At 52.2% G+C, this 17,609-nt stretch overlaps 1 protein-coding gene across 1 annotated transcript in view; it reads right to left on the reverse strand.

Moving 5' to 3' along the window:
• Window positions 1–2,220: 2,220 nt before the first annotated feature.
• Lhpp (phospholysine phosphohistidine inorganic pyrophosphate phosphatase) overlaps window positions 2,221–17,609 on the reverse strand; it is an 88,932-nt gene continuing 73,543 nt past the window's right edge. The window contains exon 7 of the mRNA XM_032892419.1: window positions 2,221–3,131. Within this exon, the coding sequence (XP_032748310.1) occupies window positions 3,035–3,131 (97 nt within the window). The 3' untranslated portion in view covers window positions 2,221–3,034. The remainder of the gene's footprint in view (window positions 3,132–17,609) is intronic.

A 17,609-nucleotide genomic window follows, 5' to 3' on the forward strand; every position in this document is an offset into this window, starting at 1 on the left:
ACTGAGCCATCTGGCCTGTTATTTTTTGAGATAGTATTTTACCGAGCCTAGAGCTCACTGATTGGGCCAGGCTGGCTGGCCATCTAGCCCCCCAGGATCCTTCTGTCTCTACCTCCCTAGCACAGGGGTTACAACTACACACTGCAGAGGTTGGAGAGATGACTCAGCAGTTAAGAGCACTGGCTGCTCTTCTAGAAGACAAGGGTTCAATTCCCAGCACTCACATGACAGCTCACAACTGCAACGCTAGTTTCAGGGCTTCTGACACCCTTACACACACATACATGTAGGCAAAACACCAATGAATATTAATATATATATAATAAATACATATATAATAAATATATATATAAATACATACATATAAATACATACATATAAATACATACATATATATATATAATAAAGTACATACTGATACACCCTTTGTTGTTCTGTTCTTGGTTTTCCATTCTTTAGTTTCTGAGACAGGGTCTCTCAGAGTAGCCTTGGCTAGTCTAGAACTATTCTAGAAGGAGAGAATAGCCCTCGAACTCACAGCGATCTGCCTGCTTCTGCCTCCCAAGTGCTTGGTGGTTCTAGGGGTCAATTCAGGACTCATGGTCGAATAGCTAACAATTAACTGACTTAACTGGATTGCAGCTACTTCCTTTTCAGAGCGCTATCTCCCTGCCGACGTCTTTACCCACTGGGCTAATTCCATAGACAACTTCTTTTTATAAATTGTCGCCCAAGAGATTCATCAGTAGTGGCTTCTGGATCAGTTAGAGAAGAAGGAGCAATATCAGCTATCCATTCATCAGATTCTAAAACCTGACACCTGCGGGGAGGGAGTACTGTCCCAGGGGACCCTTGGAGAAGGCCCTTAGTCTGGTCCCACCATGGATAGCATAGCTCACCATTGCCAGGCCTAGTGGGGACACTATGGTTGGAGAGGGCTCTGTTGCCTTAAGTTGGAGTCGTGGTGTTGGGAGCTGGTAGGACATTTAAAATGTGGAAAGTCCTTAGATTAGCTGGGGAGGGTGTCCTCAAAAGGGCCATCCCCTGTCTTCCTGTCTCACCATGGAAGATACCATGAGGTCTTTATGAGACTTCAGTCAAGGCTGTACCCTCCAAACCTTCTAAACTGAGCGATATAAAACCCACTCTTCTCTTTTTCCCCTTTCCATTTTTTGTTATCATTTTGTGACATTTTTGCCATGTAGCTGAAGCTGGCCTGGAATTTCTGACCATCTTCCTGTTTCTGAACCTCAATGCTAGAATCTCAAGCATGTGACCGCACAACCCTTAGCCTGCCTCTGCGATTTTGTTGTAGTAATGAAAACTCGGGGCTGGTTAGGGCTCAACTGGGAAAGGGGCTTTGCCTTATCAGCTGAGTTTGATTCCCAGAAACAATGGAAAGGTAGAGAGAGCCAACTCAAACAAGCTGTTCCTCCGACTTCCGCAAGTGTACCTATGGCATCACACACACACACACACACACACACACACACCACACACACAAACACACGTGTGCGCATGCACGCATAAACACACAAACACATACACATACACACACCACACACAAACACATGCACGAATAAACACACACACACAAACATATACACACACCACACACATACACACCACACCACACACACACATACACACACACACACTACAAACATACACACAAACACTGCACGCACACAGACATACACATAAATACAGACACACATACACACATACACACGCAAACACATACACACACACAAACATACACACAGACACACACTAATAAACAGAACTTAAGATTGTATCTTTATAATGAATGAATGGAGGAGGCGGTGCTAGTGTTTGTCCTCTGTCTTCTCCCACTGGAGATGAAGAAATTCTCCTTGACCACTATCAGACTCCATTGCTTGCTTGCTTGGTTCCTTTCTTTCTCTATTTTTTTTTCCAGATGGGGTTCTCAGTGTAGGACTCCCGTTGTGGACCAGGCTAGCCTCGAACTCAGAGACCCACTTGCCTCTGCCACTTGAGTGCTGGGATTAAAGCCATGTGCCACCACGCCCTGCCAGTCTCCATTTCTTAATTTCTTAAAGGGGTCAGAGCAGGGGAGAAGATCTATAGCCTTGTCCCTCTACTGTTCAGTGGCATCAGAATCTAAGACCCTGTTTGGGGCCTGCATTCTCTCTACCCACTCTGGACCCTTAGTAACAGAGGCTGAGTCAAAGGGGGCTGTTGAGGCCAAGTTTATTGAGCCATTAGGTCGCTCTGTGCACTGGAAACAACACATTCAAGTCTGTCCATCTGGACTCTAAGGTACTTTCTGTGCCTGCACCTTGACTGTAGAGGTGGGCATTTCTGCTCTATGGGAGGCTGGTCTTCAGTTTCCTGAGAGCTGCCCCAGCCTGTGTCTGGGTAACTCAGGAGGACAGGAAGAACAGTGGGCTGGCATTGGTTCCTAGGACAGGGGTAGGGGGCAGAGTCTGATCAGTCACTCTGACTGAGGCCAGATAGGGCTGTGGGTGGTGGGCAGGCTGGCTCAGCTCTGGGTTTTCTGTAGGCCCCTCACATCAGAGAGTTCAATGAGGAGGCAATGCATGATCCAATTGAATGGTGCCAATTAAAGGACCAAGTGCCAAAGGTGGCTAAAGGAGTTTAGAGACTCAGACAGTCTCAGAGGGACCTGTCAGCCTGAGGGTTTCATTTTCTGGAGGCCTAACAGGTCTCTTCCTGAATGTCACTATGGGAAACATGGCATGTGCCAGGGAGGGGAGCAGGCCATAAAGGCAGGGAACAAACCTCTGCCCAGACTCTAGGGAGGGAGGAATGTTAACAGGGAGTCAGTAGAGGGAGGCTGAGGAAGGGGATGGCTGGCTCTGGCCCAGGGACAAGCATCCTAGAACTTCCAGCACCTGCCCAGTGCAGTGGGCAAAGGTCAGGATCGGCAAAGCCTTGGGTAGCCTGGGGCCTGGAATATATGGGAAGAGGGTGCAGCGATGGAGTATGGGAGCAGGAGGTGCCCTCGTCCACTGTCTCGGAAGGCTGGTCACTTGTCCACGTGCTGCAGCAGCAGGTCCACGGCCTCTGCAAGGTTGTCCACGTACCCATCTGCCCTCACTTCTGGATGGTGCTCATCGCCAGGCCTGGAGGATAGGACCACGGGTTAGTCTAGCAGGATATCAGTCTATCTTGCTATTAATGTGTACCAGAGCCCGGGCAACACTATAAAGAAGGGGCATTTCTGTAGTTCCAACTTTAGTCCTACATTAGGCCTCAGAGAGAGCGCGTAAGGACAGCGCGTGGTGCGCGAGTGACTCAGGGCTCAGGCTTAAACTTCAGGGACTCACTGCTAAGCAGGTTCTCCTGCTTGCTGTCCACAAGAACCACCCGCAAACTGAGCGTGGTGTGCACTCAGGAGGCAGAAGCAGGCAGATCTCTGTGAGTTTGAGGTCAGCCTGGTCTACAGAGTGAGTTCCAGGACAGCCAGGGCAACAAAGAGAAACCCTGTTTTGAAAAGAAGGAGGAGAAAGAAGAGGAAGAAGAGGAAGAGGAAGAGGAGGGAGAGGAGAGTGAGGAAGAAGAGGAAGAGGAAGAGAAGGAACGTCCCCAAACACTGCTGAGAACAGTAACTCAGTGTCCTTGCCCTGGATACCAAACCATTCAAGGTTTCAACAACTCCCATATGGTCACATCGGGAACCAAGCCTCTGTCACAGAGCCCTTAGGGGACAAACCACACTCAAACCTTAGCAGCCAGTGACCCTATAATAGCCTCCTAAAGCCACTGCCAGTTGGCTCCAGTGAAGCTACCGTCCAGCATGTAGGCTGGCTTGACTCTGAGGAACCTCCATGTTCTCTGCTGTGTGGTTCCTGCTGAGGCCTCCTGTGCAGTCCCACTGAGGCACACAGACACCCCCTGTCGGCCACTCCACAGCACTCTGTGACAGAGTAACTGTTGGTCTGGGCTCCATCTGCCTCTAGCCAAAGTGTGAGCTGGGGAGAGCACCCTGCTTAGCAACTGGGGTGCTGGCCTGGTACATGAGCGCTGCGGGGAATGACTGCGGGAACCAGAACTCCCTCTTCCCCGATGCTCTGGGGGCATCAGTTCTTTGCGGCCACTGCTGCTGTTAGGGGCACCAAGGGCTCTTGGCAAAGTCATTCTTTGGCTGGGATGTTGAGGATCAGGACTGCGTCTAACCCTTCACCCATTAGTAGCCGCACCTGCAGTCCGACTGGGACAATACACTCTTGAGGCCAGGGCCAAAGCCCAGACAGTGCCTGTGACTCCCTCGAGGAGGCCGAGTCCTGAATTCAGAATGGGCTCTAAGCAGACAGCAAGATTGGGGAGGCAAGGCAGGCTCATCTTCACGGTCCTCTGAAGATGTGGGGGGCAGGGCTGGGAGCCCAAGTCTGGTCTTAGCCACCAGAAAGCCCTTTCCCACTCCCCCCAGGCTTCATGGAGCCACACTAAGCAGTCAACCAGGGTGTGGCAGGAAGAGGGCCAGTCTCTGCAACCCTCCCACTGCGGAGGGACAAGCTGCTGGAATTACCTCAGGCCTGACTCACACTTCCTAGGAACTATATCTACCCGCCATATTATTGCCCTCCTCAAAACTTCGCCCCGCCTGATGGAAGTGATTCCATTGCCTGGCAACATAGACTGGATTCTGACAACTGTACAACGACTGGCATGAAGGGAAGAGGCCTCCCCCCATCTGCTAAGGCCCCGGGCTAGAAAGGACCAGGGGGACATCTTCCCACAGGGAAGGGTGATAGGACTAGCCTAGCTCCACATTCACAGGTGGGACCTGCGCTGGAAGGATAGGAAACAGCCTGGCTGAGGGCATGACGGGTAGCCAGAAGGTCAGGGAGTCTGTTAGAGGATCCAAGGCCTCAGGCAGCTTTCACCATCATCCTGGGGATGACGCAGGATGTCTGTCTGTGGCCGCCTTGGGTCCTGGCTGGAAGTGGGGCAGAAGTGCCTTTGCCAGGTTCACCTGGGTACTGTTTAGAGTCTGGGGCCTGAGGGCTTACTTGGGAGAGGCATTCCTCCCGAACGCCTTCTCTGCCCTGCATAGCAGTCCGTGGTAGGTCTCACAAAAGCTGCAAGATCAGGTGGGCTTCCACCAGCATGGCTGCCATCCTGCCCTCTGGTGGAAACCTCACAAGAGAAAAGGGGTGTTTTCTGCCCAGGCCAGACAGGTTCCTTCCATCTTGCCCTGACCCTCCACAGGATCCCCTTCAGTCCAGTCCCCTTCCCTCTCCTCCGACAGTCCGTCGTTCCCCTGAAATGCTCACCTGCTCTGGCCTCTCCCTTGTATAAACTGCTGACTGTCCCAAATGCCCACAGCCTAGACCCTCAGCACAGCAGAGCTCCAGCCTAGACCCCTCCACCTGACAGCCACCAGCTTGAGACTATCACACTAGAAGCCATTGTTCATGCTCAGCTTTAGAAACCTCCCTCCCTCCTCCCCTCCCTCCCTCCTCCCTCCCTCCCTCCTCCTCTCCCCCCCTCCCTCCCTCCCTTCCCTTCCTTCCTTCCTTCCCTTCCCTTCCCTTCCTTCCCTTCCCTTCCTTCCTTCCCTTCCTTCCCTTCCTTCCTTTGACATTCTCATTTGGTAGCCCAGACTACCTTGAACTCACAGCAATCCTCCTGCATCATCTCTTAACAACCATGTCTTTTAGAATGCTCCTAAAACTTGCTCCACGGGAACTCCTACATACCCTTCATGAAGGCCTCCACTCATCAGCCCCTACTTCCGACTGTGCTACACAGAGCCTGTCTCCTGTCCCACTGTGGTTGGACAACACCCTGCTTCACCTGCCAATGATGGCAGGTGCTGGGAGTGCTTCCTAGAAAGAGGGGATAAGTTTCTTGCCCTGTGTTCCCCGGTGCAGGGTTGGCCCTCAGCAGCACCCAGCAAGTGTCACCCAGTGAATGAACAAAGGGCTTGGGAGGCTGGGTGCTGCCTGTCATTAGCTATTCCTCCCCCACATGCCCTGGGAGCTTAGTGCAGGGAGCAACTGAGTAATGGCAGAAACAAGGCGGTTCTGTGCACACAGCCCACGGCCAGTGTCACAGGGATGGGCTTTGTACTCAGTAAAAGAAAATGGCACAGGGACCCAAGCAAAGAAGCTCATAAAGGACCGTCTCCTACCACTTCCACCTCCGGGCCACAGATGGCAGAGGACCTCCTCCAGGGCAGCCCTGCCAGGGTGCCCCCTCCTGCTTTCTCCCAGTCACTCCCTGCTCCCCAAGAACAGGGTAGGACAGGGCTCTCATGACTATGGGGGGGCATGCATTCTTGTCCACCCCTGGTGGCTGAGGCCAGGTCCTGAGGTGCCCAGAGAAAGAACATTCAGTGAACTGGGAACTAGCACGGGGTAGCGATGCCAACTTCAGACCACACTGACGCAGCCGGAGGGACAGAGGGTATCGCTTCAGGGGCCAGATGCAAAGGGCACTTTTACATTTGAGAGTGGGTGGAGTGGGAATCTGAACTACCCGGGGAGCCTGGACACCAGAGCACAGCTCCTGCAACGGCCGGGAGGACAGCACTGGGAGATCTGCCTCCTCTGGTCTATCAATTCAAGCCTATTGGGGTCACCCTCCACGGCATGCATTCAAAACAAAGGGTTCCTGCTGTCTGGCTGCTGGCTGCTGGCTCACAACACACATGGTCAAGACAGTTTCCTGGGTTGCAGAGGAGAAGACAAGAAGCCTGTGCTGTCAGGGGCCTGAGGGTCAGTGATCTCCCGTGATGTAGCTGGGTGAGTGGCATTGGACACCATCTCAGGCATATCCTCCTATGCCTCTGTGTTCTGTCATAACACTAGGTTCTGGAGGTGGGTAAGAGAAGAGTGTTCCTGGAGTTGGGGCTTGCCTGCCCTGTCCCTTGGGGAAAACCCTGGGTCATACTGATAACAAGCAAACTTAAGCAGACATCCTTCCCACGGAGCCCGTGTCCTTGTTTAACCAAGGCCTTTCTGGAACTTGTACTCAAGGTCTGGTGTGGCTCAGCGACATACAAAGGGATTTATTCCTGTCACAGCCCTCCCTTGGAGAGCTGGGCCTGCCTGGCGCCCTTAGTTCATGGAACGTCTTAACCTCACGTGCCTGCACACACTCTTGGACCCCTCAGCCTGAAGCCTGTATCTCCAGCCATGTTTCTACCTGACACCAGCTGAAACCATCGTGGACGAGGCTTCATCAGGATTCTTCATTGGTCTGGAACAATCTGAAGGTTGACTACATGTCAAGCATCAGGGCCATCACCCAAGCTCCAACCAGAGAGGCTGGTCAATGGCAGGCCTGAAAGAATCCTCAAGAGGCCCCTACTGAGGTGTCTTAGTTGATGTTCTATTGCTGTGCAGAGACACCATGACTAAGCAGCACATGAAAGAAAGAAAGCACTTTAGTGGGGGCTTCCTTTAGTTTCAGGTTAGTCTGTAATCATCATGGTGGACACTATGGCGGCAGGCACGCAGGCATGGTGCTAAGCATTGGCTGAGAGCTTACATCTATCTATTTTATTGGTAAGATGGAGGTGGGGGAGTGTGCAGGGGGGCTGGCCTGAGCTTTTGAAACCCCACCCCCAGAGACGCATCTCTTCCAACAAGGCCACGCCTTCTAATCCTTCCTAAACAGTCCACCTACAGAGAACCAGACATTTAAATAAGTAAGTCAATGGGGGCCATTCTCATTCAAACCACACCGGACATATGGCTCCTTGGCCACTAACCGGAGTGGAAACATCTTCTATGGCCGGTACCTCCTTTGCAGTCAGAGTTCCGATAACACAGGTGACCAAAAAGTTCATCTCTTAGCCGCCCAACAGAGCAAGAATGTGGCAGGGTCTGGCCCAATGTCTTGCCAATGCTCTGCTAGTTGGCTCTGCAGTGGGAGCACCTCTTCCCCAGACACCCCAGCAGAAGTGGAGTACATCTGAAAATGCCATACACCGTGAGGGCCAACCAGCCTGAACCCTAACCCCTGCACTTCTCCATGGAAGTGGGGGGGGGCTGAGGAGGAGGGCAGAGCTCCTAGCTGGCCTTCTGTACAGTGGTCAGGAGCCCTGACTCCCAGCACTATCCAGATGAGCTCCAATACTGTCATGCCCCAGCTCCATCCCCTTCCCAGGGCTGCAGCTGGCTGTTCTCACTCTTACTCCAACCCCACCAGGGCAAAAACCTGTCAGCAAGTCAGTGGAGCTAAGAGTGGGGTGGAGACCTGTGCCCATAACTAAGACACACCCTCTGTGCATGTGGGCAGCATATGTTGGAAGCTGGGCATGCAGCCCAGAGGCAGGAGTCATGTTGCCTGTTCTAGACCCATGGCTCCCTGAGGTCCCTGGTGGTCTCAGCTCCATCTACAGCTGAAGACCTATGGTGGGGTTAGGGCTCATCTAACTAAACTCCCCTGAGATAGACAGTGTCTCAAGAACCTGGAGCCCATCCCAAGTTGATTTGTCCTTCAATTGGGAGGAATCAGGGGGTCAGTTTCAAGGGCACTGAGCCCTGATGGGTAAGCTGAGACAGGAAGTTACCAGAGGTCTCACACATTTTCAAGAGCCACAGACTAAGGTCAGGGGAACGGCTGCTGGTTGGGCATGTGACATCCTGGCCTCCTGCTTGCTCCCCTGGACCCTAGGACTTCTGAGTGATTTCCCGTAGACAGCAGGAAGCCCTGCTGTATCTAGTGGAGGTGTGTTCTGCCCTATGGGCTTCAGAGCATTGGATTAATATCCAGAGAAGGTAGAAGGTGGGTCTCCAAGCCCTTTTCTCTTTTTTGGGAGCCAAGCCTGCTGGTATCTCAGATCTCTCCAACTTCCACCTCATAGCAGAGATACCCTTTGCTTCATTACCTCTGACCCCATGAGGTGACACACAGCCCTGGGTTGTGGGGAGGTGGGGGGAAGACTGTCAGTCAGTATATGAGCTGCACTCTAGGCCACGAGGTTCTCCACCTGTCTGGGAACAAACCTTGCTGAGAATCCCCAAGAGCTCTGCCCAGCACTCCATGCAACTGTGGCCTGTGTCTCCAGGGACAAGAAACAAAGCGTTGGGTGGGGACAGCCCAGAGTCCCAGTGGTAATGGCTGAGTTGGTGTGCAACATTTTAACCTAACCTGGATCCAGGCTCCTCTGAGTGGCTCCTCTGGGAGTTACTTCTGAGCTTGATGACCTCTGGCCAGACCCTGTGGCAGGGACACCTCTCCCCTCCCTTCCACCTCAGGGTCAAATCTCAGCTGAGCAGTGTTTACAGCTTTGACCATGAGGTGAAAGAGTCCACAGCTTGTGAACGCTGAAAAGACAGGAGGCCGGGGACCTCTGGGAAGGGCCACCCAGGGCACCTTAGAATCGGTGGGACCAAGAACCAGGTCTGAGCAAGGTCGTATCCAGCAGGCAGTAGAAACCAGGCGGGGGTTTCACAATGGTCACTGTTACCTACCGCTCAGGATCACTCTGTGGCCAGGCCTACGCATGAATTCATAGTGAGGACACCCATCAATCGGACAGAACCCAACCCAGGGACCCATCTGAATGGACTCCACAGTGGACAGATTCCTGTGAGGCTCCCACGCACCCCAGATGGCAGCACGGTGAGCGTGGGCAGAGCAGGAACCAGCTGTTGGTATGACGGTGGTGTCCTAGGAGTCCTCTTAGAAGTCACTGGCCGTGGCTGGAGCATGGAGCGAGTGTCCTCAAGTCACTTACCTTCCGAGGATCCTTGGAGTTTCTGGTTGGTTGGTACCTATAAGGAGCCCTTCAAATCTGAAAACCAGCCAGGTATGGTGGCAGACATCTTTAATCCCAAAAGAAATAGGCAGATCTCTGAGTTTGAAGCCAGTCTGGTCTACATAGTGAGTCCCAGACCAGCTAAGGCTACATAATGAGACCTTGTCTTAAAAACCCAAAACAAAACAAACAAAAAAATAAAGCTAGAAGCTACAATCTGCCCTCTTGAGCGATTTGGTGGACCTAGCAGTGGGCTGAGACTGTAGGCAGCTGTGCAAGGGAACAAGGCCAATGGCTCCCGTCTCCCCCCCACCTGTCTCTATGGCTTGTTCTTTGTTTTGTGTTATTTGAGACAGGGTCTTTCTGTGTAGTCCTGGCTGTCCAGGAACTCACTTTGTAGACCAGGCTGGCCACAAACTCTCAGAGATCTGCCTGCCTCTGCCTTCTTAGTGCTGGGATTAAAGGTGTGTGCCACCAGGCCTGGCTCTGTCACTGCTGCTCCTCCTGCTCCTCCTGCTCCTCCTGCTCCTCCTCCTCCTCCTCCTCCTCTTTTTCTTTCTAAAATTTATTTATTTATTTAATGCATATGAGCACACTGTCCCTTTCTTCAGACACACCAGAAGAGGGCATCGGATCCTGTTACAGATGGTTGTGAGCCACCATGTGGTTGCTGGGAATTAAATTCAGGACCTCTGGAAGAGCAGTCAGTGCTCTTAGCTACTGAACCATCTCTCCAGCCCCCTCTTGCTCATTCTTAACGCTAGGCACCCTTCACTCACATGCATTTCCAACCTACCCTGCAAAGCTCTGACTGAGAAGCAATCAATCCCCAAGAAACACGCCATGTCCAACCAGGCAGTCTTCTTTGACCCCTCCCGACTCCCAGTCCTCCCCTCCTTCATTAGGTACCCACTCTATGCCCATGGCACCCAAACTGAGCATCCTCCGGTCTTCTAGATCTTCTTGGTATCAGTCATAGCCCTGCCCTGCTGTCAGTCCTCTACCAGCACACTGGGACATAGGAGTTCCTAGAAGGCTGGCTTTTTCATCCACATATCCTTGGGCAAACCAACATTCAGAGCCTCCTTTCTCTACGTAACTGAGCCGAGAAGAGGCCCACCTTGCAGTTGACAAACCAAGGTTCAGAAACAGTAAGTGGACTGCCCAGGGTCATGGAACCGGTGTTCCAAGGTTGGCTTAGAAGCATAAGCAGCCTGGTCTAGATCCCATGGGGATCCAGGACTGAGCTGTGAGGTGATGAGCAACGGTTTCCTAAAGGCTAGCAGAAGCAGGTCTATTGGGGCTGGCAGCTGGCTCGGGATAGAGGAACCTCTGACAGCTGTTCGTGTTTTGATGAAAACGTGGTAAGCACCTGGTGTGTGTGTCTGGCTTTAAACACGCTGGGCCCAGCCCTTGCTGAGTGCAACAGTTGAGCCCCTGAGAGATCTGTACTTGCCACACCCAGGGCACAGGGCCAGGTGTCCACCCACTCAGGGTCTCTCAGAAAAGCTACTCTGCCCTCCCCCTCTTCGAACCAGCTTCCTGAGGCTGCACCCCTAAGCTCTGAGTCTTCATGGCGGTACCCGAAGAACAAAGGCATGGAGAGGGGTATCCTGCCTGGTCTTGCAGCTGGTTAGCATCACTGAATCCTGCCACTGGAGGACCTAGAGTTACGTTTATTGCCATGGACAGAGCCCAGTGACTGAGCCAGGGATCCTGTTAGTACATAGAAGTGAGGCCACCGGGGGGCTTGGCGCCCTGGGAGGGGGCACTGATACTCCTGAAAACAACCTGCCCAGAATACCAGGTGGCAGAGTGGGGCTTATACTTAGGACCTCTGTCCTGATCATTCTGGTCCTAGTGAACTCCTCCCTCCCAACCCCCTTCACAGGGCTCACTGCCGGTGAGCATGCTGCTTGCTGCCTGGGAGTTCCTACTCCGTGCACAGGTAACTGGAGCTTAGAAACTGGCTTCCTGACCTCCTGGCTCTCCAGGAACTTCTGCTGGAGCAGCCTCTGATTCTATCACATCTGCTCCACTGAGGAGCAATAAACAGGGGATCCTGATAGTCAGAGCACCCAAGGGGGACACAGGACACAGGAGCCACTAGGTGATATAGGCAATGGCATGTTCCACAAAGCCTGGCCAAACCCTGCCCTAAGCAAGCTGTCCCTTTGAGGTGCACTGATGTGGGAATAACTAAGGCTGCCGATGAGTGACAAGCTAAGCCAGCCTTGATAGCAGGACGGAAGAAGGATTGCTTGTGACTCCACCCTACCCAAGGACACGAGGGTTCACCTCCCTCTCATTTCAGGTTCACTAGCATCTCTGCTGGAGTGACACTCGAGGATTTAAGTCCACGAAAGGAACATCGTGCTGCTACCTCAGGCCTGGCTATCTTTGCTAAGAGTTAATCTTAAAGCAACATGGGGTTTGGTTTGTGGAAAGCTCTTGGTCAAAGCTTGCTGAATTAGAGGACAAATGTGCTAAAGAATTACAAGGATGTTTAGGGTATCTCATGCCCTACGGTCCACAGCACAGAGGGCACCACTTGTGGCAGGGTAAGTCTAGTGCAGCGTATCTGCCAGGTAGAATACTATATAACTCTGAAGAGGGATCAGGAGGAGGAGGCAAGAGGTAAACATTCCAGGACCACTGAAGTGGAAACTTAAGGGCTATTTGGAGGATCAGTTGTGTTGGATGGTGTTTTGCTGGGGCAAATGCATGACGAAGTGTCTTCCTGAAGTGGACACAGGTGAAAGACTAAGGCAGACTCAGAAAGGAACGTTTCACTGAAGCAGACACAGGAGAGAGAATGTTCTGCTAAAGCATGTACGTGAAAGGACACGTGACTCAGGATTCTTTGCTAATGACACACATGTATTGGTCCACCTTACAGAGTTGCATTTGTCAGGACTCCATAGAGAGAAACGCAAACTTCTGGTGGTGTGCTGCAGTTTCTGGCAGCTTCCAAGGACTCGGGCTGACTGGATGCACGTGCTGAGGCAAGGCACGTGTGGGACATGTGATGTTTGGAGGGTATAAATAGGACTCCATTGGGTGACAAAGACAGCTAGGCTTGCTGGTACAGCTAGCTGTGCAGAGCTTGTGGGTTTTGAGTCTTCACTGATCTTTGCTTCCCCGAGAGAGGCACAGCTAGGAACTTCTGGTGTTCCTGCTGGTCCCTCCTGCTGACTTAAGCTGAGGCTGAGGCCTGGCTGTCTCTGCTAGGTAGTACCTCTCACTGCTGCTGATTCGTGTTTGCTAACCTGACTCTTCCAAACCCGACTGCTGGTGTATCAGTTGGTGACTGGACTGAGCTGCCACTGCCTGCTGACCTGTGAACTGAACTGATTTTCAGACAACACAGACGGAAGTTGCTTCCAAGAACCTTTCTAAACAGGTCCACTTCTCTGTATCCTTTCTTTCCCACTACCTCTGGTGGGTGGTGGGCTAGCAGGGAGGTTAAAGCATTTAAGAACCATCATGAAAAGTAAGGTTTAAAAATATTAAAGTTACAGACCACAGCTACAAAGATTCAGAAATTAACAACTGCCCCTTGTTGCTGGCAGTGGTACTGTCTTGGGAAAGTACATGGTGAGAACAGTGTTTCCTCTGTTCCACATTGCCACTGTTCCCCTGAAAAAGTGTCAGGCTGAAGAGTGATGAAGATGATGATGAAAATGAAGATGAAGAAGATGATGATGATGACGACGATAGCGATGACAACGATGGCAAAGGCAATGGTTAATATTGTTACTATTATTAATTGAGACAGGGTCTTAGCCTAGACTTTACCATGTAGACCAGGCTGGCCTCAAATTCACAGAGATCTGCCTGCCTCCTGGGTACTGGGATTAAAGAGTTGGCTACCACACCTAGCAAGATTATTCTTTAGCCTCAACCAGGGCCACGGCAGTCCCTTCTGAACCTCTGGCTTGACAACTCCAGGGGAAACAAGGCTAGCTAGTGCTGGCCCTGAGAGCAAATACTTGCCTGGGCACAGCAGATGCCATGTGCTCTGTAGACCACATCCAACTGTTACAGACAGGGTCAGACCAGGTAACCCTGATGTAGGGATATGCTATCAAACACACAGGCCACCTGGGCACAGGGCCCTCTGCCCTGCCACTGGCTGCAGCAGGCATCACAAGGTCCCAACCCACCGCCCTCCGGATAGAGTTCCAACGAGTGGGCGTGCGTGCCCAACATCATGGTAGCTCAGCATAGCGCCTCAAGGAAACCTCAAGTCCATACACCAAAGAGAAGCAGATAAAACACTCAGAGTTCAGGTCAGGGGGCTAGCACAGGGCACACAGGTCCCAGCATAGCCCTGATACTGGAAATAACCAGACGAAAAAAATCGATCAAGCCCCCAAACCTGACAGAGTTTCTATGGTGAAGCCACCCAAGTGGAGAAACTGAGGCCAAGATGGGGGCGGGGTCCCCTAGGAGGACTGTACCTGAGAGGTCAGAGCCAGGCCTTGAACACATGAACCTCCCTGCCACCCCTAGGTGAGGGCCTGAATAGGAAGGATGCCCTCTATCCCTTCCCTAGCCACTCCTGTATGTGTACGAGGTCGGGTAGAGTTGTGTGCTTTCCCTTGATTACTCTGTGCAGATGAAGAAACTGAGGCAGCCCCAGAAGGAGCAGGTAGGAGTCCAGCGTCCTACCTACATCTACTTAACACCTCCTGTACCGGACTCCCCCAAAAGCTAACTAAACTGCCTCCTTAATCACAGGCCAGGAGAGCCAGCTTGTAAATCAGCAGCCAGCCCGCCTGAGGCAGTGTGCCCCACACTGGGCCAACCGTGTCCATGGGAGACCCTGTCCAAGCTGCCTGGGCTCCTGGCTGGCTGCCCGGATGGCTCCTGGACAGAATCTCGTTTTCTCCAGTTTTCATCTCTGACCAGGAGGCTGAGCTGCTCCAGGGAGCATTTACCCAATGCAACTTTGACCCTCAAGGCCCTGACTACCATCCCACTGTGCCTAGGAAGCCAAAGGCCAGCCCAAAGGAGCCTGCTCTGAGACCTCCCACTGCCCACTGCTTGCTGGGAGTGCATGACAGCAGAGGGCTCCATGGTCCTCAGAAGGCTGCCAGAGAAATGGAAGGTTGGGAAAGGGTTTGAGGCAAAGGGTTGTAAAAGGCTCGAGATTCAAGGTTGAGGCTTCCCCTGAGTTTGGAAGGCCCCAGTGGTTGGCTTCCTCTTTCCGTCCCCGATGGCTCCCTCCATGGGTGTTGCAAGCAAAGGCCCTCTTTAACCTTCAGCTTGGCGTATTAGGGATCAGCTCTGCCGAGATCTGAGGGTGACCAGGGCTTGTTGAGTGGCTGGATGACACAGGATGTTGTAGGGAGTGGTCGCTAGGAAGCAGGCCCAGGTGCACCTCCCATTCTAGCTCTTCCTGGGCGAGGAATGGTCACACCATCTACCAGCCTTTCTGGGCCTGCCCTGTGTCAGGTCCTCAGCACATTCGTCCCAGACTTTCTGCTGTGGGCTAGCGTCCACAGGGCTCATTTCCGCTCCCTGCCCACTTGGCTTCCTGCCTGGTTTAATCTGCTTATTCTTCCAGAGAAATGTGTCTCAGGTGTGGTCCCTAGTGGGGAGGACAGGGATGCACCTGTGGCCATCTTAAATTGTCCCTACCAACAGGGCAGTGTAACTGCCTCCAGGGACTCTTGGGAGGGCTGTTAGCCCAAGATCAGAGGTGAGAGGGAAAAGCTGTTTTGGGTGTTCAGTGGAACCCCTGTGCAGCTCAGCCCAAAATCTATACTAAGATCAAAGTTGGAGGTAGGCTGATGCAGGGCGGAAAAGGAAACTATAACACCAGACTCCGGCAGAGATAGAAGAGCAGAGGGTCTCAAATCAACTACAGAGGTAGCAACTAAAAAAAAAGAAAAAACAGTATTGACTGGGTGGTGGTGGTGGTGGTGGCGGCGGCGGTGGCAGTGGCAGTGGCGGTGGCGGTACATGCCTTCAATCCCAGCACTAGGGAGGCGGAGGCAGAAGCAGAGGCAGAAGCAGAGGCAGGAGGATCTCTGAGCTTGAGGCCAGTCTGGTCTGCCGAATGAGTCCCAGTACAGCCAGGGCTACACAAAGAAAACACTGCCTTGACAAACAAACGAACAAACAAACAAACAAACAAACATAGTATTGTACCTAGCCAGCTACCTGTTGCTGGAGAGGTCATGGACTCTAGGGGAGAATCTAGCTACTACTGTTATTTTCTTAAACCAGTAGACCCTCTAACTGTATTCTAAATGTTTACCCCTATGCCCACAGGTGAGTATAGTGCTCAGCCCTCAGCCCTCAGCAAGAAGCTTCATTTTGTAGTACATGAAGACAATTAACGAAGGGCCACAACCGGTCACCATATAGAGAAGAGACCACTGGGTGCCCAGACGCAACTGATGTATTTATAATGCCACCCCTAAACCTAAGACTCAGGGAGCAGCACAGCAGAGGGGCAGAAAAATTGTTAGGGCCCAAGGACCAGATCATCTGCTGCTAGATGGTGTCTTCTGGATACGAGAGGGAAGCTGCACCCATGAAATCTCAACAGTATAGTTACTTACCCAGGACCCGCACAATGACCACACCAGTGGACATGCCAACATGGGTTGAGGGAGATTCACAAGGCTTTCCCTCCTGAATGGCTTAGAGGAAAGATCAGCCATGAGCCCCCTGATGGGTTATCCAGCCTGAAATGGTCAGCCCTAAACATTTACAGAAGAGCAACACTAAGTTGACTGAGTGGGGTGTGTGTGTGTGTGTGTGTGTGTGTGTGTGTGTGTGTGTGTGTGTGTGAGAGAGAGAGAGAGAGAGAGAGAGAAGATGAATGTGAGAATACGTGAGTGAGTGTGTAACAATAGAAAAAAAGCCCATGAGAATGAAAAGGAAGGAGAACATGGGAGGGATTGGCAGAGGGAAAGAGGTGGAAATGATGTAAATACAGTAAGTACAGCACTCATATATGAAATCCCTTGCCCCCAAATTTAAATTTAAAGAAGTAGAAGGCTGGAGACTCACTGAGTAGGACACTTGCTGTGCAAGCATAGAGCCTGAGTTTGAACTCCTAGGACCCATGTAAAAATGCCTGGCACGGCCACACCCTGTTGGTGGGTAGAGACATCCTAGCCAGCTCAGGCGAAACAGCAACTCTCAGATTCCGCGAGACCCCGTCTCAATGGAATAAGGTGGAAAGTGATAGAACACGGTGCATGCTCACACGGGAGGGACACAGGGAAGGTGGAAGGAAGGAATAAAGGAAAGAAGAAAGGGAGGAAGAGAAACTAAGAGAAAAAGACAGACCCGGAGCAGGCAGAGGCAGGAACCAGCAAGGTACAGCTGCTTCTGTGCATCCTTCCAGTCTCTGGATCCCACCGTCCACAAACCAGACATCTTCCTGGGCTGCATACAGCCTGAGCGTCCGGATGAGTCCAGGGGCAGCACAGGTACGAGCCATGCCCTCCTTCCCATGCGTCTCCTTCCCATGAGGCATGGTTAATGGCGTCCCCTCCAGCCCCACCCTATACCAGTGAATGAGCCCCAGCTCTGTAATACCTAGTGGGACAGCTCACCATGCTTGGGGCTGGGCCTCCCCGTCTCTATTACTCCTAATGAAATGCTCAGGATGTATTCACGGGTCTCCCTGTGAATGTCATGAATGCCAACACTTCTTGTACCGCAACTGCTCACATCAATACATCTGCACTCCTAAGCAGCACTTAGGTACTCTCCATTCTGCAAACTCCCCCACCTCTTGGAAGGACAGCGCTGGCTCTCTCTGTGCTCCCTACACAGAGATGTGGAAGCAGCAATTTCCTGGGTTTGGGGGCTGGTGGGGAAAAAAAAAAAACTCGGAAAAAACGATGACGTTAGTCCT

The sequence above is a fragment of the Rattus rattus genome, chromosome 2 (assembly GCF_011064425.1).
Source record: "Rattus rattus isolate New Zealand chromosome 2, Rrattus_CSIRO_v1, whole genome shotgun sequence".
Classification (NCBI taxonomy): domain Eukaryota; kingdom Metazoa; phylum Chordata; class Mammalia; order Rodentia; family Muridae; genus Rattus; species Rattus rattus.